At 38.0% G+C, this 23803-nt stretch overlaps 3 protein-coding genes across 3 annotated transcripts; 1 reads left to right on the forward strand and 2 right to left on the reverse strand.

The window, feature by feature from the left end:
* Nucleotides 1-173: 173 nt before the first annotated feature.
* Nucleotides 174-1274, forward strand: LOC147919114 (uncharacterized). Its single transcript, XM_087503846.1, has one exon. It carries the CDS (start codon nucleotides 174-176, stop codon nucleotides 1272-1274), a length of 1101 nt encoding a protein of 366 aa, XP_087359972.1.
* An 11473-nt stretch (nucleotides 1275-12747) lies between these two features.
* LOC147919115 (uncharacterized) lies at nucleotides 12748-17677 on the reverse strand. The gene is made up of 3 exons (XM_087503622.1): nucleotides 17561-17677; nucleotides 17274-17328; nucleotides 12748-15920 (listed from the first exon to the last, which is right to left on the reverse strand). Exon 3 carries the CDS (start codon nucleotides 15914-15916, stop codon nucleotides 15581-15583), a length of 336 nt encoding a protein of 111 aa, XP_087359748.1. The 5' UTR covers nucleotides 15917-15920; nucleotides 17274-17328; nucleotides 17561-17677; the 3' UTR covers nucleotides 12748-15580.
* A 1797-nt stretch (nucleotides 17678-19474) lies between these two features.
* On the reverse strand, nucleotides 19475-21910 carry LOC104771045 (BURP domain protein RD22). The gene is made up of 4 exons (XM_087504786.1): nucleotides 21637-21910; nucleotides 21454-21553; nucleotides 20374-21080; nucleotides 19475-20047 (listed from the first exon to the last, which is right to left on the reverse strand). The coding sequence occupies exons 1-4, from the start codon at nucleotides 21679-21681 to the stop codon at nucleotides 19721-19723; spliced, it is 1179 nt and encodes a 392-aa protein (XP_087360912.1). The 5' UTR covers nucleotides 21682-21910; the 3' UTR covers nucleotides 19475-19720.
* Nucleotides 21911-23803: the final 1893 nt, after the last annotated feature.

The raw sequence follows: 23803 nt of genomic DNA on the forward strand, positions 1-23803 counted from the left end.
TTACGCCGACAGCTATTTAACGATCTGCCGCCCTCGGCTTACCGATCTCATAACAAGTATTTACCCTCGGCGCTAGCTTCAGGGGTGCAGCCCCACATCGGACAGTCCTCCCAGGGCGATCCGATAGCTAACCTTATCTCGAACTAGAAGAAATTTATTCCAAAATTTGGGATATGGGATCACTCCTCCACCGTGCTGTGAGCTCGGCTCCGGAGATCGATAAGATGTTCGAGGCCACGCAACGGACCCCGCTCACCAAACAAATCCTAGAGGTGAACGTTCCGGTCGTCAAACTCAAGTTTCCGACCTACAAAGGGAACAAGGATCTGGTACAGTACATGACCTCGTTCATGGCTACCGTATCCAAAGCAAGATTCATCGAGGAACAGAAGGACGCAGGTTACTGCCAGCTGTTCGTCAAGAGTTTGACAGGAAACGCGTTAACCTGGTTCTCTCGGCTCCTGGCGAACTCGATCGATAGTTTTGTTCAACTATCTACAGCCTTCCTGCGAAACTATCGGGTCTTAATAGAGCGCGGTATTTCCAGTGCTGAGTTGTGGGAGACGACTCAGGAACCCGTCGAACCTGTGCGACAATACCTGACCTGGTTTAAGGAGAAGTACGCCAACGTCTCGGTCACCGAAGACGTCGCAATCGCCGTCTTCAAAAAGGGACTCTTTCCCGAATCGCCCTTGAAAGTGGATCTCAATATCCGGGAAGCCAAGGACTTAGATGACGCACTTTATCGGGGATCTCAGTTCGCATACGTTGAAGAAGATGAGGAGAAGCAAAACGCAAAGGACCCTCGTACACGTCTGGTCTTGGCAAAAGAAAAAAGTCGAGATAGCTACAAGGAGCCCCGCAAGCATCACGACCCGAGGGATCCTAAACGCGGCGTAGTCAGTGCGATCTCCGAAGATGCAGGACAGGACAGCACAACTCCAGACGCACAAACGGAACTGTATTGCGATTTCCATATGTTTCCAGGCCATTCCACAGCTGAGTGCAAACACATGTCCAATTATCTATTCGAAAAGTATTTATCCGGCGAGATTCAAGCTGTCTATCAGCCTAAAGCCTTCCACGGCGGTCGTGGAGGAAAATGTCGCAAAGGAAGATCTGGACGATCCAACCCGGGGCAAGGTCAGAAGGGCAACAATCTTCCAAATAACGCACCGAACGAGCAGCAACACCCACCTCTTGTCGCGCAAAAGAATAATCCAGCACCAGCGGAAGGACTCCCGGGACCGCCGAAGCGCCAGAGAGGACAATAAACTGAGCGCGCAAACTCTCCACCTTGGGGCCGCATCTCCATGATCATCAGTCAAACCGAAGAATGTAAGGGTTCCGTCCGGGCCCTGAAAAAGTGAGCGCGCCAAATCTGTAGCGTTCAGGCGATTTCCAAGGAAGAACTGCTCAGTGCCAACGCCATCACATTCACAACCGAGGACGCTAAAGGAATCCATCATCCTCATAACTACCCCTTGGTTGTAGAAGTCACAATGGGCGAATTCGACGAGGAGCGGGTCCTAGTCGACACCGGAAGCACGGTCAACGTCTTGTTCTGGCAGACATTGGAGAAAATGGGCATGACACCGGAGCAAATCAAACCGGGGTCCAGAACGCTGACCGGATATGACGGAGTAACCAAGATGTCAATGGGCGACGTGAAGCTGCAAGTCCGCGCTGGCGGAGTCACTCGCAAGACCAAGTTCGTGGTCATAGATGCACCGCCGATTTAAGACGCCATTTTGGGTTCACCCTGGATCTACTCGATGCAAGCAATCCCTTCCACCTATCACCTCTGCGTTAAATTTCCAAATGCTACTGGAATTTACATGCTCTATGGCGATCAAAAGATGGCTAGGACCTGCTCTCTTCTCGAGAAAAAGCAACGGCGGAAAGAGGAAGCATAGCAATTACAGAGCGGGGATCACCTGGTCGATCCCCATAAGCCGGAGCGAGATCGGCTAAAGTCCACGGGATGCAAAATTATCAAGGTCAACATAGACGATAAAGATCCCTCACAGACGGTTGGGATTGGAGCCGAACTTGAAGATCGGATCAAGACCGAACTGATCGCTTTCCTGAAATCCAGATCCTCAACATTCGCCTGGTCCACTAAAGACATGGTCGATATCGATCCCTCGGTCACTTGCCATAGGCTGAACATTGACCCCACGTTCAAACCAATTTGGCAGAAGCGCCGACGCTTAGGAACAGATCGAGCGAAGGCGTTACAAGACGATGTCGAACGGCTCCTCAAAGCTGATCAAATAATGGAGGTACAATACCCTGATTGGCTGGTAAACCCGGTGGTCGTCAAGAAGAAGAACGTTAAATGGAGAGTCTTCATCGATTTCACCAACCTCAACAAAGCATGTCCCAAGGATTGCTTTCCCCTACCGCTTATCGACCGACTCGTTGAAGCCACCGCGGGAAACCATCAATTTCTCTCATGGATGCTTTCTCATGGTACAATCAAATCGCAATGAACCCTGCATATCGCGAGAAGACCGCATTCATCACAGACAGAGGGACTTATTGCGATAAGGTAATGCCGTTTGGGTTAAAGAACGCGGGGGCGACCTACCAGCGCCTGGTCAATACGATGTTTGCTGATCTGTTGGGGCGCACGATGGAGGTCTATATCGATGATATGCTAGTGAAATCCTTGATTGCGGAACAACACGTCCAACATCTTGCCGAATGCTTCGATATTCTGGATCAATTCTAAATGGAGCTAAACCCGACCAAATGCACGGTCGGCATAACCTCAAGAGAATTCTTAGGATACATCGTAACCAAACGAGGTATCGAGGCGAATCCGAAGCAAATCCGAAGCAAATCTTCGATATTCCCATCTCCGACTAACAAGCAAGCTTGCTGATCGAAGTAGTTTTCTAACATCCCACTCTTAACTTTAATCTGGTACAACCCCATGATAGCAGACACTTTAGTGTACTTAGAACAGCTGGAGTAGAGTGGAGTCTCAGCATCTTTCAACTTTTTCATAAATTCTGAATCTTCTTCATGATGATCTACATTGTCACTCTGATCTGCATTGCCACTCTGATCTGCATTGTCATTCTGGGCCTGTATATTGTCATCACCATCAAAGAAAGCAGCTCTAAACAACTCATAAGCTGCAAATTCTGAAATTCGATCATCACCTCTTGTTAAATCCCTTATCTCCCCATGATTACTCCAACATCTACTCTTCTTGTATATCAAGTCCATACCCCTAATAATCAGATGACTATCGTGGCTAATGGTTGATGGCACAGATTCCGGCAGTCAATACATGGACAAAACATATTTGGACTATCTCCCATTCTCCTAGCTGACCCATAAACAAAATCAGTTTCTCCTTTCTCATACTCGAGACTATTCCTATAAGGTGAAAAATACTTTCAAGTTCAATAAACAGTCATAAGAAACTCAGTTGTAACTTAAGAAATTATTAGTAATAACAATATAAAACCATACCTTGGAAGCCAAACCTAAGACTTGTCCATGTTACACAGCTCCATGGTCAAACGATTACATACATTTGTGACAAGAGATTCTTATATCAGACAGATTCTAAAACTGCAATTACCTATAGATAACTAGGATTTTGTAAAGAAGAAGCTGCAAAATGAGAACCTGCAAAAGGAGAATCGATTATAGTCAGAATCTTGTAACCTTAAGAACTGAAACCTTAAAAACCTAAACCAATTGAAACCATAAAATTCTTGTAAATAATAGTCGATTATAGTCACAATCGATTATAGTCAGACAAAACAAATTGAAACCTTAAGAAATCGAAACAGAAACATCTCGAAACCCAAAATCGAAATAGAAACCCTAAATAATTGACAAATTTGTCAAAAAGAAAACCGATTTAGAACATCTCGAAACCCAAAATCGATTACCCAACATATATATACCATTCAATCAAAATCTGTACCTTCGATTTTGATAAATTGATTTTGCAGACATATTTTCTAAGAGAGATAAGAGATTTCAGAGAGAGATAAAGGGTGTCTGAGAGATAGAGAGTCTAAGAATGTGAGATTTTGACAAGAATCAAAGAATTTGAAAGATAATAACCAGAAGAAATTGAAGAACCCTAGCTCGTGAACTTGTGAGAGAGAAGCAAAGGAAAGAAACTGATATGTCGACTAAGGTAAAACGACAAAGCATAAGAGGAAAAATGAAATTATTGGGCGCTTGTTTTTACTTAGCCGGGTAACGATATTTTTTTGGTCCCCCTAAACTAATATACAGTGTTTTAAACCTTGTATTGCTATCTTAACATACGCTTCTAAAAACTGTAACTTCTAAAAACATAATATAGCGTTTACAAATTAACCAAACGCTATCGAAAATACGCCGTTATGTTAACTTTAGCAGAAATGAAAGAAACGCTATCTTCATATGCTATCTTTACTACATTTTCTTGTAGTGAAGAGGTTCAGCGCCTGACAGGTCGAATAGCCACTCTGAATTGGTTCATCGCCCGATCAACGGACAAGTGTCTTCCTTTCTACAACCTCCTCCGGGGAAACAAGGATTTTCAAGGGGACGATGCCTGCGAGATCGACTTCGGGCAACTCAAAGAATACTTGACCGGCCATCCGGTACTCGTCAAGCCTGAGGAGGGGGAGACACTGTATCTCTACGTCTCTGTCTCCAGTTCGGCACTTAGCGGGGTGCTGGTCCGAGATGATCGCGGCGATCTACGACCAATCTTCTACACGAGCAAGGCTCTTAATGACGCGGAAACACGCTATCCGACCTTGGAAAAGCTTGCCCTTGCCTTAGTCGTCGCTGCTCGGAAGCTTCGGCCTTATTTCCAGTCGCTTTCCATCATCGTCTACACCGATCAACCGCTCCAAACTGTTCTCCATAGCCCTCTTCAGTCCGGTCGAATCGCAAAATGGGCAATCAAGCTGAGCGAGTACGACATCGAATATCGTTCTCGCCCAAGTTTAAAATCACATGTCCTAGCAGACTTCATCACGGAGCTATCTCTCGAACTCGAAGAAGCCACACCCAAGGATGAAACTTGGACGTTGTTTGTCGATGGTTCTTCTTCCAATCAGGGATCCGGCATTGGGATCATTCTCCGATCACCGACTGGCGAAGTTCTCGAGCAGGCTCTGAACAACCAACATCTAAGTCTTGGCCAGACTGCGGTTGGCACAAGGACTCGGGGTAACCAACATCTAAGTCTTCTGCGACTCGCAGCTAATGGTCAGACAGTTTAGCGGAGAATACGACGCTAAAAACAAGCGTATGGGGGCATATCGCCAATTGCTCCGAACTCTCTCAGAGCAGTTCACCTCGTTCTCGTTAATCAAAGTTCCAAGAAGTGAAAACACGTCGGCCGATGTTCTCTCTGCCTTGGCAAACTGTTCCCATCCTGGCTTGCGACGAACAGTCCCGATCGAATGCATTGAAACGCCTAGTATCGATCTGGCAAGTATGATTCTCGCCATCAGCGACGACACGGTACTGATGGAAGTTGATGAGCCAGTTGACGATTTGGAGGATGTAGCGCAACCTCCAGATGATTGGCAGCTCGAGATTAAGTTATACATCACATATGGCAAAGTACCGGAAGATCGCTGGCCGGCTCGACGGTTAAAAGCCTGATGCGTGCATTATGTCATGTTAAGGGACAGCCTTTTCCGACGGAGTTCTTCTGGAATTCTACTCACTTGTGTCGATCGAGAAGAGGCAGAACATATATTAACGGAGATTCACGAAGGTGACGGTGGCAACTATTCCGGAGGACGCGCGCTTGCGTTGAAGATCAAAAACGACGGTCATTACTGGCCGACTATGGTTGCTGATTGCGAGGCGTTCTCGGCGAAGTGCGAAGCTTGCCAACATCACGGACCGATGAAGCATGTTCCACCCGAACTGCTCAACACGGTCACAACGCCATACCCGTTCATGTGCTGGGCAATAGACCTCGTCGGGCCACTGCCTCTATTGAAGTCAAAGTGCTTCCTTTTGGTCTTAACCGACTATTTCACCAAGTGGGTGGAGGCTGAATCATTTCACAAGGTACAATCGCTGGATGTGACATTGGTTCATTATGGGCCAAAAATTAGATAAATCCAACACGTAAATAAACTCTAATATATCAGCCTCACGAGAATGTTTTTGTGGACCTAAAACTACGTTGGGCTTAACTGATAAACCTTATAACTGGGCATGTTGTTTGTTTAATAATCATGTTTTATTAGTTTAGCATGAAAGGTAGCATAAAAGATTTTTTGAATCTCGATAGTCCAATGCCTTTCAACGGTGCATTTCCTAATTTGTTTAGTAACTCGGTAGTACCAATCGATTTGAATTGTCGCAGGAACCCGATTGTTCTGGCTACTTTAGAATCCAGAAAAAACTAAATCTAGATTAAATTAAAAACAGCTTGGAAGATATTTTCACAAAAATCTCATCATTCATAAATTTTGTGTGATATGCTACTATTAAAATATTTCTTACTCGTAATATTATCGTTAGAATGATTTTTTTTTGCTTTACAGAATTGATGTTTTTATTGGTTTTCTCTCTCAATTTACAGGGTGTGGACGCCGGATCCCACACTCATTGATATTGGTAGTTGAACACAAGTCGGATCTAAAAAGCTAGTTTTGTGATAGAAATGTGTATTATTAAGATTTTGCCTTGAAATCAATGTCTCTTTTTGGGATTACAAAGTCATGTATTTATACTAAACACAGAATGAATTAAACATTTAAACATACTTATTCTCTATAAATATGTCTGTATTGATCTTCATATTAAACTTGTAACGTTCAAATCTTCAAGTTGACTGAGTCTTTTCCTAGCCCGAGAATCATTCCTCCCGATCTTAGATTTCTTGTACTTTGCTCACTTCAGGGTCCGAGCTCCTTTTGCAGTTCCCAAGCTGGAAGGTTCCAAACTGAACCACCTCGACGCCGAGCTCACTGACCTCCATAACGCTAGTGACACATGTCCTAGACACGAACCCAAAGTCCACTCTAGGCCTTTGATCAAAACTCTGGGTCTGGAGGGGGTTCTGGGCCATCATAGGGCTAGCAACAAACCTTTTTTTTTCTTGGGTTACCGTCTCAATGGTGAATTCTTATCATATAGAGAGAAATTTTTGATATACATTAGCTCACTATGGGTCCAAAATTAGATGAATTTAACTTGTAAGTGGACTCTAATATATCAGCGAATATGTTTTTGTGGACCTAAAACTATGTTGGGCTTAACAGATAGGACATATAAATGGTCACAATATTGTTTGATAGCTCATCATGTTTTATGAGTTGACCATGAAAGATAGCATAAAATAATTTTAAATGCTCGATAATCCAATGTTTTTGAAGGGAGCATTTTCTAAGCATAAAATCTTCAAAATTATAAAAAAATACTATTTTATCCTCACTAATATAATTTTTTCATAATGATATCTAACTTTCTAATTTTATATATAAATGTTAAAAACTATACTAGTGACATACATCAATTAATATATCTAATAGCTTACCATTTTTTTGTTGCTGAATGTTTATGTTTAGTACTACTACAACTTTACTATAGCTTTATCAATCAGGCCCGCTATAACCAGGATCAATTATAATATATAGGGGCCCAAAACAAATTCTTGTTATAAAGTCTTTTTTAAACAGTGTAATAAATGAGAAGAATATTCAGTTAAAAAAAAATTGGAGATCGCTTTACTGGAAGAAAAAAATACAAAACACATGTGGTCAAAACCAATGTTTTTGTATGGGTGATTGTCTCGATTTATTCGTTGTTCTCTTTTCTGAGATTAGTGATTTTCAAAGATTTATGTCTCGCTCCTTATCCATGCTTTTCATATATGTTTAGATATGATCACGTTTTGAAGTCTTCTTATTAGACGTTCATTGGTGTATCAACGTAGATTCTGAAAGCGTGTTTGAGTCACTTCTAGTGGTCGTGCTTACCGGGTTATGAAGTCCTTGGTTTTGAGAGATCGGATCTCATCGTGATAGAAATTGGTAGATGTTATATGATATGCTTAAATTTACCTTAGAGCTACTGTAACACCCCCGACCCGTCCTAAATATAAGAACAAATCGAAAGCGCTACTTAGGACTCTTGTAGTCGGCCAACCAAGGATTTTGGAATGAATCCAATCGCTATGGTCATCCAACCGCGAGTGCCCGACCTCTTGAACACGGACTAAGGCTTTGCAACCGAGAGCTGTGTTAAGTCCGGGCTATACTTAATATCAGTTGGAATAACCATTTAGCTTTTGAAAGTTCGAGTCTTTACATATATATAATATACGCGAAAATTGTTACCAAAACGTTTATATAGTTTTCAGATCCTTTTTGAAAACCATACATAATATACATAGTAAGAATTTACAAAAGCTGTAAAACCTACATTGATTCGCCTAGGTCACGTTGCTTCTACTACGAAGATCTTTCGGCTAAGGATTCCTGGAAAATTAAAGTATAATCGTAAGTAATCTAGCATTACTTAGTGAGGCCGATATCTAAAGAAATCTTACCCAGCGATATCTAAGGGAATCCTACCCATCTACCTATCCCCAAGCATTACAGATCCAAACAACAAGCAATGATACAATGCAACAAGTGTAATCAAGTGCAATGTAGTACAAGCAAATGCATTAAGACTCGAATTTAAGTATGCAGCGGAGATGATGAATATGCATGCTTCTAACCTAAGTAAGGCCTTCTACGAATACATGGTATCCCAAGGCGATGTCCTACACTCCTAGACACAAAGACTAAAAGGAATCCACATCCCTTTATACTACATCGTCACGTAGCGTCCGACCGGGCATGACCCGCTCCGAACCTTCGTAAGCCATAACGTTACAGAGTTACACGCGACGCACAACAGATGGATGGGATAACATGATCTGCCTAATTCTAGTTACCTAACTAACAATACATCAATGCAACTATGATAATGTACTAATGGAACAATGCAGGTGATACCTAACATGATGCACACAAGTATCATACAACAAGCAATATCACAAACAAGAATATCAAGTCGCACACAAGAATCGCGTAATAATCAGTCACACAACAATGACCAAGTAGTTCCATACTTAAGCGCTAATTACTACTAAACAGTCCTAACTTAGATGATAATGGCTAAGCATTCCCAAATCAGGTGCTAATTACCACTAAACAGTTCTAATCCTAATGCTAAACACTAAGCAATTCTAGCTTAAGCACTAATTACTAACTTAATCTTAATCTACTAAATTAATCCTAATTAAGTAACTTAATCCTACTTAACTAACTTAGTCCTACTTAACTAAATTAATCCTACTTAACTAACTTAATCTTACTTAACTAACTTAATCTTACTTAACTAACTTAATCTTAATTAACTAACTTAATTCTAAACTAATCAAGTAATTAAATCTAACCTTAATAAATAGTTAAATAAATAAAAATTAAACTAGTCTATTTACGTGCTACTTCCACGCGATCGAGAACTTTAGCTTTCTTCGGCGCTTCGCAGCTCTCCGCGCGCTTCTCCTAAGCTCTAAGGTTTTTCTGTCTAGTTTTTTGTCTGAGGAACAAATGGGGTGGAAGGAGGGTTTATATAGCCTCCTTAGCTCGGTTTAACCAAGCAGGAGGTGGCACTGGTCGGTTGTTGACGCGACACATGGTGGACATCGCAACTTCGGTGGCGACACATGGCGAACGGATAAGGATGACCTTACCATATAAGCTTCATTGCCCTTGTGGATACATAAAGTTACCTACTTGCGTATCGGTACGGCCGTTTCCGACCACCAAGTACGGAGCTGGTAGGTGATACATAAGGTTACCTACTTGCGTACCAGCTTAGGAGAATGATACATACCGGACCAATCCTTCCCTCATGAAAATTACCAGTGGCATCCTGCATCGACTGGTGATACCACTATCTGCATTACCGATAGCCATCCTGCACTGGCCGGTGCCACCATTGTCCGTTATGCTAATAACAATCCGTGTTAACTAGTACTACCATCTTCTGGATCACTAATAGTGACCCGCGTTAGCTTGTACAGCCATTGTCCGGATCGCCTAAAGAAACTTATGTCCGTTGGTACTACCATTGCCAACCATCGCCTTAACCCGTACCAACCTACCTTAGTCCAACTTTCCTTGACCCCTCCTAATTTCCCTAGACCAGCTAAGGTTTCCTAGATAAGACTAGTTCTAAGATCTTACCTATGGGTTTTTTGACCAACTGACATTGCCGATAGCGTGACTTTCCATATCATTTTCCCATATGACGGAGAATCGCTCTTGATATGACATTTTCTTCTTGGTCCTTAGGTGTGCCTTATCACTCCCTTTTATTGGCCCTTTGAATATCCGAGCCAAAATCGTCCTTCCTTGACGGAATAATGGGTTTTAGTTGGCCGGCCATAGCAAAGGTTGTTCTGTCCGGGTCTTAGACGCGGTGAAGGGTATTACAGCCACTCTCTCAAATTAAGAGTTCACTGTATTATTTAGGGATCAAATTCACAAGGACTATAGACTCATACAAAAGATTATTAGTCTTTTAATTATGTGAAAGCAAATAAATTGTATTAAAATAAAAAGAGCAAGAAAAGCAATAAAAACAAGTGTGAATTCAATAAGAGAGAGGATAGGTTCAAAAATTTCTCAGAATTCAGAAAAACAGATTAAATAATTGTTAGGATTTATTAAGAACAATTCTAGAACTCAAATCACAATGGTAAAATTAACCATAACTTGTTGTGAACATTATCTAAGTCTAAAAACTAGACTTCTAAAATCTCTTTGCAAATTCTAATGATTAAAATAGCATTAAATTCAGGTTGATAAGTTCACAAAATCCCTAGACCAAATCTCTTTGCAATAGGTATTTTGCTCATCTAAGATTATTTCAGGAAATCGAAAACACTCTCATGTCTACCAATTAACCTAAGATCAGATTCTAGGTTACTCTCACTACTCTAGAATGCACAATAACCAATCTAGATGAAGAACTCTATAGATATCATCCTAACAATCTGATAACCTAACAATTCATGAATTATTTTGAAAACCATAAACCTAACAAAAGATCTACTCAGACATGGTGAATGAAACAAACATCACGAATAAAATATATATCATTAAGAAATATATAGAAGGAGTAAAGGAGTTTTGAATCTTTTCTCAAGAAGTCTTGATTCTTCTTTCCAAAAGCTCTCTAAAAATATCTCTCTCAAAAGTTGCAGGGAAAATAAAGCATTAGGGTTTCTAAGACGCCAAAATCCTATATATATATATATATATATCTCTAAAAAACGATAGGGACTAATATTGCAAACAGTGGAAACTTTGGAGCAGCTTTGCAAAACCTGAGAACTTGAGAAACTCGGACACGTCTTCCATTGCATAGTATGTCGATCGATGCCAATATTCTGAAATCGTCTGCAAGCTTCACAACTTCAGCCTCAGTGCTCGAAAGTACTCCAAAACCTCTTATTTTGCTCCATTATGCTCCCATATATGCCAATAGGTACCTAGTCCTACAAAGACTCAAAACAACCTAAAACAAATCAAAAGATTCAAAAGTATATTTATACCATAGTTAAAAACCGTAAAAACCATGATACATCAACTCCCCTAGACATAGAATTTGTTTGCCCTCATGCAAAACAGCATCTTCACCTATGAAACAGATTTGAAAATGTGGGAACTCACTCAACCGCAGGTAACTGTTCTTCGTACTCTTCATCGCCTTGACCTTCAGAATGTACTTCTTATACTATGTCAATGAGACGCATCAACATTCCTTACTGAAATCTCACAATCTTTTGGAATCTCTGGTCTTACCATTGTTATCTCATTACATAAGTTTAAACAAATAAAGGCGAGTTCATACCATGGAAATATCGATCAGTGGCACATGGAATCTCTTCTTGCCAAGAAATTCTTCATATATCTCTTTTCCTCTCCCTTTTCTCACTTCTAAGGGGTTGATTTCTCCCTAATTTTATAGGGTATCATTTTTTTTTTTAATCAACCCCTTGGAAGTGAGATTCTGAGCTCTTTTTTCTTTTCTTTTTTCTGCTTGGCACAAGTTTCCATGAGATTCGAAGTATGCACGGGTTCATGCGACATCCCTCGCCTCACTTATATCCTCATTTTTTGGAGTACTTTGTGAAGAAGTGTAATGTCTTGTATGGCTCGAAGAAGAAGTCTAATCTACTGTATTCCAACTCCAACGTTAGTTCAACCAGATATCCATTTAATAAGGGATTTCAGGATTGTTGATACAGCTCATAGCCTTTTCCAAACTTCAGTTCTGAAATCAAGCTTAATCAAGATTCATTAGTGTTAGAAAAAGAACAAAAATCATTAGTTAGAGATCATAATTCCCAAAAAAAAAATTAAAAAATTTGACTTAAAAATACGGTTTTGACTGACACAACTGACATTCAAAAACAAAACATAGTTAGTAACTAGCCTCCCCCAGACATAAACAACATTTTCTCCAGTATTATCAAGCCTAAGATTGGCGAAGAAAAATAAAAAAAACGAATAATTATTGAAATTGTGAACCAAAAATTGTGTTATCAATCTAGCTGTTTTGTGTCGATCGATGCTCTCTGCTGATGCAGAGAGTTCGAACATAGCTCCTGAGTTAGCTGTAATTAATTTGTGTTTCTCTCAATCCTTGGATGTTAGCACTGTTAAGAACAACTCAACACAAGATTAAACGCAACAAAATGGATAGAAGTTCATAATTCAATACAAATTCCAACTGACTCATAGCAAAAATAAAAATTACTCAAAGTGGAAAGTAAAAACCTATGAGTGGGTTGCATCCCACTAAGCGCTTGTTTTCAGTCATTAGCTTGACTGTGTCAGAGCTCAGACGTCCGGTGGATTAGAAAGTGGCAATGTATGCCTCCGAGAGATGGCTTCTTCATCCATGGGGGTGTATAACTAGTACATGCATGAGGTCTGCCAAGGGTGCGAGGAACATAACCAGGGCAGGACTTAGGGATGAGTTTGCTTCTTTTATGTCCTGAAAAATCATCAACAGAAGAAACAAGCGCTCTACGATAATCTCGTAGCTTGGGTAACTGCAAAACAGATTTTGTACTTTTGAAATTATTATTGATGAAAGAAGAAGGTTTGGGTGAAGTAGATGCATACCTTTGGTTCTCCTGCGGACTATGGAGTGTGGAATGGTGAGATTTGAGCTTTACAACTGGTCTATGACTTGGAGCTAAGGAATCAACTCGAGAATCTTTGGTTTGGAAAAATCCAGATGGTCTCGTGGAGGAGTGTTGATGCAAGTGGTGTATCGATCGATGTTAGGTCTGTAACTCATGTTTCTTCAACAATGGCTTGTCAACCATCAGAACCTCATCTTGATCTCTAGTCCTGATTATATGATTTTCACTCCAATCCCGAGCTTAACAGCTAGCTTGCTCACCTTGTCAACAATCTCCAACTCTTTGACATACCCAGCAGTAATGTCTTCAGGAATCTCCGAGATTAGATCATCATCAGAGAAAATCTCCACTGAAAAAGTCTGACCATCTTCACATCTTATCCATGTCAAAGTTCATGACTAAATTTCCCACATTCAGGGTTGTGTGTCCCTTCTTCACATCTACGATGGTACCAGCTTTAGCCAAGAATGATCTACCCAAGATGAGAGGATCCCTGGGCTCTTTGTCATACTCCAACACCAGAAAATAAGTAGGAACCACACAATCTCCAATCTTGATTGGAATATTCTGTCATCCCAAGTCTTACAGCTATAGAATGTGGCATCAAGTTGATACTAGAGCCGAGATCACAAAGAGAGTGAGGAAACCTTCTTGTGAAGATAGAGGAATCTAACACAAAACTTTCCGGATTAGGTAACTTCTCTAGAATCCTACTCCAAACCATTGCACTCACTTTCTTAGAGACAACCACTTTCTGCTTCTTTTCCTTCCTCTGTGGGGGCTGGTTCAACAGAATTGCACCAATGTCCTTGGTTAGCAAAGCTCCTTCCTCAGGACTTAAACCATTAGTAACCATCCTTTTTACATACTGCCTAATCTCATGAGAAAACTTGACTGCATCAATCAAAGGTATCTCAATCATCACCTTTTCCATCATAGTCTTGCATCTAGCTTCCTCAAGCTCCTGCTTAGACCTTCTTTGCTTAGGAAAACGGACCTTCGGCTTATAGGCTTGTTCTGTAACAGGTGGTGGAATCTTCAGAGGAATTAACTCTGTCTGTGGGGGTGTTGATCGATGCCATCGTTCAGCCTCGATGATTTAAGCAATTTTTCATATCCTCGCGATTCCTCTTTGATGGATGGTGGTTGCATCGATCACCACCCTCCATTGGCATCGATCGATGCTGGCTGCACAAAATCAAACTCATCTCCGTCTCTCACCAATATTGCATTACAAGCATGCTTGGTGTTCGATTCAAATCTTCCAAGAAGAAAACCCTCTTGTCGTTTAACAGACTCAACAGTCCGAATAACTTGATTCTCCAGCTTCTTAACATGAGTATTTAATGCATCAAACTTCCCGGTCAACTCAGTGTAGACATTATCTATCTTTCCATTGAAGTTCAGTCTCAACTTATCTTGATATTGAAAGATATGATATGAAGAACTACCGTCAATTCTTGTAAAAATTCTATTATGCTGTTGATTATGGTATTCTGGCTTAGGAGTGTAGCCTGAAGAGTTCTCACTGTAAGACATGTTGCCTTGCTGATCGCTGAACTTTTGTCCTTGATACCCATCGCCATACACATAGTTGACATCCTCTTATGTAGTCTCTAGCTCAGATGTCTCAACCTCGACAGCAAAATGGACATATTTCTTACCCACATGAAGGTTATGCACTGTATCCAACTTAGCATTCAGTTTAGAAAGCTGATTCGCATCATAGTTTCCATGTAATCGCTTCCTATCAGAATCTGCATGCTTAGTGCCATTGATGGAGGCTTGATTTTCAATCAAATTCTCAGCTTCATCGAGAAACCTTGTCTTGAAATTCCCTTGGCTAGCAACATCTAAAGCTAGTTGATACTCCCAGTCAAGTCCTCTAAAGAAAATACTTAGCAATTGCACACATGAGAAGCCATGATGCAGAGAGTCTCTTTGATAAGCTTTGAATCTGACTCAAGCTGCTCTGAAAGCTTCATATGGTCTTTGCATAAACGCGGAGAGTTTGACTCTCAGCTCACCAGACATCGCATCATCATCAAAATAATTGAGAAAGGCCACCTTGATTTCTTGCCAGGTTGTCAAAGATCCATGTTTCAACTGCTTCAGCCATTGAGATGCTTCTCCTGCAAGAGAGTATGGGATAAGATCTTCAAAGTGTTCAATATCGTCCAGAGGCTTCTTATGTGGCAGGTTTGAGAAAGCTCTCTGCCCTACTAAAGTGAAGTACACAAGCTTCAGCTCATAATCATTTCTCGGGAATTGAGAAAGAACAATGGCAGAGTGGTTCTCATAAACCAAATCAGCTCTATTGAAGTTTGCAATAGTCATGATCAACTCCCGGTTGTGGTCCTATCATCCCTGCTGTTGAACGTTCCACGGATTGTTTCCATTCATCGCAGCTCCATCGCCTCCTGCATTATGCATGCATCCTGCATTATCGTCCACATCGACGATTTCTTCAGCTATCACTTTTCCTTCAGCATCAAATTTCTGGTCTTTCTCATTGCACAAATGACCATTTTGATCCCTCAAAACTCCAACATCATCAACCCTCAAAATGATTGTCTTAACCATTTTTGCTGACGTAGCTGCTTTTCTGTTGTCACACTCTAACTGTCCCAACTTTTGGTTTCTAAACTTCATTGTTGGACCAGTTTTATTGTTCTGGGTGTTAGGCTTAGGAGGCATACACCTGAAACACACACAAAAAAAAAAGAAACAAAAAGCTTGTTACTAAAAAAAAAAATTTAGACAAAATCAAAGATGTTAATCTAATGGTGAATCAAAAGAGTCTCCGACAATGACGCCAAAATTTGATATGCTCAAATTTATCCTAGAGGTACTCTCTCAAATTAAGAGATCACTGTAGTATTTAGGGATCGAATCCACAAAGACTCTAGACTCGCACAATAGATTATTATTATTTTAGTTCTGTTTTAAACCAAATAAATTATATTAAAATGAAAATAACAAGAAAAGCAATAAAAAACAAGAGAGGGTTCAATAAGAGAGAATATATGTTCAGGGAAATTCAGAAATCCATTTAACTAATTGTTAGAATTTATTAAGAACAATTCTACAACTCAAATCACATTGGTAAAATTAACCAGCTCTCGTTGCAAAAGTTATTTAAGTCTAAAAACTAGAATTCCAAATCTCTTTGCAAATCCTAATGATTAAACTAACATTAAATTCAGGTTTGATAAGTTCACAAAATCCCTAAACCAAATATCTTTGCAAATAGGTATTTTCTCATCTAAGATTATTTCAGGAAATCAATAACACTCTTATGTCTACCAATTAACTTAAGATCAGATTCTAGGTTACTCTCGCTACTTTAGAATGTACAATAACCAATCTAGATGAAGAACTCTATAGATATCATCCTAACAATTTATGAATTCTTTTGAAAACCTTAAACCTAACAAAAGGTCTACTCAGACATGGTGAATGAAACAAACATCATGAATAACATTGATATCATTAAGAAATAAATAGAAGGAGTAAAGGAGTTATGAATCTTCTCTGAAGGAGTCTTGTTTCTTCTCTTTGATTCTTCTCTCCAAAAGCTCTATAAAAATCTCTCTCTTGAAAGTTGCAGGGAAAATAAAGCATTAGGGGTTTTAAGACCCAAAATCCTATATATATATCTAAAACACAAGAGAGACTAATATTGCAAATAGGGGAAACTTTGGAGTTGCTTTGCAAAACTTGAGAAACTCGGACTCTTCTTGCGTTGCATAGTGTGTTGATCTATGCAGTCTTCTGAAATCGTCTACAAGCTTCACAGCTTCAGCCTCAATGCTCGAAAGTACTCTAACTCCTCTTATTTTGCTCCATTATGCTCTCATCTATGTCAATAGGTACCTAGTACTACAAAGACTCAAAAAACAACCTAAAAAGCAAATCGAAAGACTCAAAAAGTATATTTATATCATGGTTAAAACCATAAAACCATAAAAATCATGATATATTATTATCTTTGGGTTAGCTAATAAATATTATTTGCAGGTTTATATATACCTCGTTTGACGTTTATATATACCTCGTTTGACCGTCTTTGGTGGCGAATGTGGGTTGTGGCGAATTCAAAACAAAACCTTGAATCACAATGATCACCCACTGTTTAGGTTCCGTGGACCTTGAATTATCACAAGTCAATGCATATTAGCCTATAAATCTGACTTCAAACTCGAAACCGATTCCTAAATTTTGTTCACATAATCAAATTCGACATTAAATTGGAACCCTCGATCCATATAACAAAGGACTTTTCTCAAATAAGAAAAGTACCAATGAATATGAGGAAACAAAGATGTTTTCTTTGCTTACCTACAGTGCCTTCGGCTGCTATTTCCGATCTAAACTTCGATTGGTTTGTTCTCGTTGATTTTGATAAAATCAATTCATGCGAAGAGTTTTTTCTCAGTTCATATCGAGAGAGAGAGAGAGAAATGAGCAAATGAAGAAAAGGAAAAAAACAAACCAAAACAAAAAGAAATCAATGTATTATTGACACGTTAGGTGTTTTTAAATATCTAATATGGCCTGGAGAGAGACAAAGATTTCTGATAGTTAGGATTTAAACTTTTAATTTTTCTTTAATTTTATTATTAAAAAACTTTGAGATATCCTAAATGTATAACTGATAAAGATGGTCTAAGATTTTGTTTCTAAATGATATACCTATTTTAATTAAAAATAAATTAAAATGTATAAAAAAATTAAAAGGTTAATAAAAAAACCCTGTTTTAGAAATCGCAAGGTGCTAGTCGGGCGGTCAGGGTAGGTCTAGCGCCTAGCGAGAAAATCGGAGATTAATTGGGAACTAGTTTTAGGGTAATTTTATTAAATTAATAATAAATAAAAATATATAGTATTAAATATATGTATTTTATACATTAGTTATTGTAAAACATCATAAATTTTTAATTTAAATGTGTAAATAACAAAAAAATACATATTTGATTCTAAAAATAATCATTATACATACAAAATTGAGCAGGAAGTAATCGGATTAGACTGGTTATAATCGAATTAGATATATATATATATATAATTAGATAATCGATGCTAGACGGGAATTAATCATTAATCGAGATGGAAAAAGTGAGCCTAGCGGTGCGTAATCGGTGCTAGACGGAGATTTTTAAAACAGGATTAAAAATTATATTTTATTGAAATATATTATATTATATAAAAATCTAAAGTATCTTTAAAAATATAACATTTTTTTTTCTTTAACGAATTTGATTCCGGTAAAAAAAAATTCTAGGTCCGCCATTGACTATAACCCATTTGAGTTATATTACATGTTTGTCAAAATATTTTTTAATAAAACTCTTTCGTCCCCCTCTTGAGAACTTTTTTTTGAATTAATGGGTATAACCCATATATTCTCTTGGACCGGAGAACAAACCATTTTACATAGTTCCCTTCCAAGTATAACTTGAACCGATAATCTCTAAGATTTGCGTTATATACTTTACCCAGTTGAACTATTGACACTTGGTAAATAAATATACATGTATATTTTAATTTCTCCTCTCATTGTTATTTCGCTTAGCTTAATCACATGTATCAAAAAATTAATAAAATAGTATAGAGGACGGATTGCTCGGCTACTTTGATTTTAGCTTGCGTCTCCGCTGGGAGAATTGCGTAGAGAAATGATGTTGTGAGTAAAGTGGAATCGACTTATCCATCTCTCGTCCTGGAGACGACTTTGGATTCTAAGATCAATTCCCAAGCTTTTAGATGTTTGTAGGATTGATCAATGGTGATGTATGTTTACTGAAAAGAAATTACTTTCTAAATTGTAAAACGCAGAAATCAAAACTAGTTTCGAGAGCTATTCCATTTGAGCACGTAAAGTAATTGCTACATTGAAGCCATATGAAAAACATTACTTTAACTTACGTACGTGTACGAGTTGAGAAATTGGTTCTAACGTAATACATCCCCAAATTTAATTACAAACAAACATCAATCACAGCCAAAGTATATTTCACCTCTTACATGCTGAATTTATGTTTTCCGTCAATTAAGTCCAAAAACATAAAATGGTCTTTTTCAAAAAAAAAAAAAAAATCCCGCCACCTGGGTTCGAGTAGCATTGGCCATAAGAGTTCAAAATTTAACATGGTTTTTCCCGGTTCCAGGAGATTAGTGTTTGGGCCTAGAAAACTTTTAGAATCACTCATGAGTTATCAAAAAAAACAAAAAAAAAATCCAAAAACGTAGAAATGGAAACCTTTCAACTCTAATTTATTATAGCGTTCTTGCAAAACCACAAGAAGCACTGAAACAGACCACAAAAGACAGCTACGTAGGTTTAAAAAAAAAGAACATATAGATGCCGTCACTCTTATATTGGAACCACGCATTACTAAATGCATATGTATCTATATTCATAGCCAAAAGATACCAAAAGATAGATTATCTGAAAATTTATTATACATAACCCACAATAAGATAGAAAGGCAAATCTATCTAGTAGCCAAACCACACAACATGGGTCTCCGGGAGGAAGTGGCAGACCGGAACGGTCCCTGGCTTCACGTTAAGAACTTTGAAGGCCAAGTGGTTTGGGTTCCAGGCTGAGGTGTTCTTGTGGCACACCGCAACTGCTTTAGCTCGCATCCCGTTCTCTCCTTCGAGTGGAACCGCGTAAACGCTCGTCATCATCGTTTTGTGGCAGTAGAACACCGCGAATGGGTACTTCTGTTTGTGACACACCACCGAGTTGTTGTCAGTCAACTTCTTTACTCCAGCCGCCGCGATTTTGTACTTCTGTATCGGTGCATTCTTCTTAGCCACCTACAATAACCAAAGTTAGATCGGTCAGCCAATATTTTTAGACATAATATATACTAATACATATATTTTTAAAAAAATTGGTTTTCTTTTGGATTTACATATATAGACCAATCCAATTATACATGAAAAAAAAAAAATATATATATATATATATATATATACATGAAAACACATGGTTCGGTCAGCCAATACGAAACTGAAATTTTATATTTGTGTTTAACAATTAATATAAGATAAAAGTAGATATTTAGATGTAACAATATTAGCTAGCGTACATAGTAGCTGTGAATGTGATTAGCTAGTGTATTTAGTTATGGGTGTGTTACCTCAGTGGAAACAGCCCTGATGTGAGATTTGCCAAGTTTAGAGACGCTAAAGTCGACCATAGACTCCAAAGACGTCGCGCAATACTTATCCTCTCCACCGACCTTTTTAGCTTCACACTCCTCAATCGTCTTCTTCATCATCTCAGCTTCTTCCGAACCAGCTTCCACCGAGAATCGGTTCAATGTCTCCGAAAACTTCTCCGAACCAAACGGTACCGTTTCCGCCTCTCCACGTGGCAAGAAAGCCGTTTTGCCTCCGTAACCATCCTCCGCGTTAAACCGGACGTTCATAGCTTTTCCGGGGACCAAGTCCTTCTCCAAGAAGAAGATAGCCGCGTTTGGATCATCGTGGAGCTGAGTCTCCTTCGCTGCATAGTTATACACGAAAGGGTTGGGTCCTGGTTTCACACCGACGTAAACCGGCTTGCCCTTATGGCGCGTGCGCACCGTCACACCGCCTTTACCGACTCCTACGTCGGTTCTCTTCCCGGGTTTACCAGTGTGGACTCCAACGCCACCTCCGTGACCTTTTCCGCCGCTAACGCTCACGTGTGTCCCTCCTCCAGGCTTACCCTTGCCGGTGTCCACATGTACACCTCCCTTTCCGACGTTCACGGCAGTTCCTCCGCTGGGCTTACCTTTTCCGGCGTTAACGTTTACGCTGCCTTTACCTACTTGGACGTTGGTGCTTTTCTCGTCGGTGAAGTCTACAAAAAAAAAGAAAATTGTAAGGAGACACTTATTGTATTAAAACAAAAAAAAAGGATACATTTATTTGCTAGTAATTACGTACAGATTCAAAAATATAGGAGTATGTTTAAAGATAAAGATAATGTATTGTAAAAATACAGTCAAAGGCATCTTTATTTGCATTTATGCGTATAATTCTTCTTTTTATAAGTGTCTTAAAATTGGAAAAACAGTTAAAAGTAGTGAAAACCATAACTATAAATTGAGCAAAACATCCTAAAGAAATTAGCAAAAGAAACGTGTATGTATAACATAATCATAGAACAGAAGTTCGAAGACTATAGTAGATCGAGTTTTTTTTGTAAAGTCGGTAAAGTAAAAGATACTAACCGAGATTCAAAAGATTATGGAGAGAGTTAGGAATGGGAGTGTTTGGTAAAGCAGTGCTCCAATAACGCTCCGGTGTTAAATCAGCCGCAATAGCAATGACCTGCGGTTAAAAAAGAAAAACGTCAAACCATAAAGAATAAAAGTAAGAAAGTAATTTTTTCTTTTGTTTGAGATAACAAGTACCATGAATGAACCAAGAAGACATATCACAGGAAGACGAATCGCCATTTTTGGGAGTCGGAATAGAAATGGGTCTGATGAATTTTGAGGAGAAGAAGTGGGAGTGTACGTAGAATTTATAGTATAAAGGTTTTTAGTAGAAAGAAGCTGAGGTTGAAGTTATGAGCATGGATGATGTAGACGGCTACTACTTACCAATCTATTTGGGCCGATTAATTATATCACATACCCTCTAACCACTACTTGCCTTCCACTCCTTAAATGCCCTTGTATCCATGTGTGGACATGTGTTTTTAATATCTCCTATTTATTTATTTTTGTGTTTGTTACGTTACATATTAAGTCGGTTTTCATATTTTTCATAGAGGTTCCTATTTTGGGTTCTATTTGTTTTGCAGTCAAGTCATGGAAAAAGCAAAAGATCATTCACAAATGTTTTCTTTTGGTTTCCTCATGTCAAAATCTCGATTAACTTCCGATATACTACCATTGACGGGTGAATTTTGTTAATAGACCATGATCATGCCAGTCCGATCCAAAACCATTTGCTAAATGTATCTAAATTTTTAAACATATACATTTATGTTATGTTCTTTGCATGGCCAAAAAAAGGGATATCAAATAGAGCTAGGGATGTCAAGTTGGTTAAAACTAAACCGCCAATTCATATCCTTTTTTTTTTTTTGGCCACGCATAGAACATAACATAATTCCTTTTTCAGTCTTTCAAATTTTTTTATTATAATTTCATATCAAGTGTCTCTTGGTTGAATTTAGTAACTTAGGCATCAAAGTATCTTCGTAAAACATTAAACATGTATTTCAAGGCTTACATAAAATATCTGTTTTTACTATTTTTAATCAAAGTAAGTATACAAACAAAATATGACATTTTGACCTAACATGTAAGTAAAATTGGAAGAAGATTCTTATAAGGAAAAAAGATACTCAGCTACACGAAGTATTGTTCAATATATGACTACACATCCCAACTTTAAACATATATTGCCAACTACACGAACTATATGTATTGCATGGTCACATATACCAACTATATGATGACATGTGTTCAACATCACAACTATCTTATTCCGGTACACCGTTCATCAGAATCCGGGGTTGACCGGCGTTGACCGATGTTGACCATTAAAAATATGCAATTTTTTTTTGTTTTAATGTTAGAAACCAAACAAAAAAAATTAGTTGAATTATTTAGGAATCATTTATAGTGTTTTATAATGTAAAACATATATGGATCCAAAATAAAGATATATTGTACATAATTCCATTAATTTAGTCTTATGATAATTATCTTTTTCAATTTCAAAACTTAACTAAAATTGAAATAAAAATCATTCATAAGATATTAAAACTTAAATTCAAACCAGATTATCTTCTTATAATAAATCAAATAAGAAAACTATTTATTTTAACTTTATTAATTTAAAAACATCAACTTCTTACTTAATTTATCTAAATATAAAATTAATATTATTTAATATTCTCAACCGCAATAAATATTTCTACAACAAAAATACTTAGAACCAAACCCAATACATATCAAAATCATTAGAATTATTGAAAAATGTTATATACTCATGGTAAAATAAAAATTTTAATATCTGAAAAAATTATTAATGATTTTTCATTTCACTTTTATTAATTTTTGCAATATAAAAATATATTATATATCTGTTAATTCATCTATTCTTATAATAGTTAGTTTTTTTCTATTGCAATTTAAAACATCAACTTATTATTTGATTTATTTAAATACAATGTTTTTTGTTATTTAATAAAAGAAATATATTTGATTGTAAACAACAAAAACACACAATATTTATTTTTAATATATAGAAGATCCAAAAAATTGAGTTTGCAAAACAATATATTTGACTGTAGAAATATTAATATACTAGGTACTAACCCGCGGAAAACCGCGGGCTGAACTTTTCTTTTGATGAAAATTTGTAATAATTTATTTTGTTATTATGTTATTTATAATGGGTTGTGATTAAAAATTTGGTTTGCTTATATTAATTTTTTTGTATTTTATAAATGTTTATTGAACACCTGCCAATAAAACATTTGCATAATGAATAAAATTGATTAAACTTTTGTGAATTAAACGCAATTTTTGATATAATTGTGAAATAAGTAAAAGATATAAC

This window comes from Camelina sativa, chromosome 20 (genome assembly GCF_030686135.1).
Source record: "Camelina sativa cultivar CO46 ecotype springtype chromosome 20, ASM3068613v1".
Classification (NCBI taxonomy): Eukaryota; Viridiplantae; Streptophyta; class Magnoliopsida; order Brassicales; family Brassicaceae; genus Camelina; species Camelina sativa.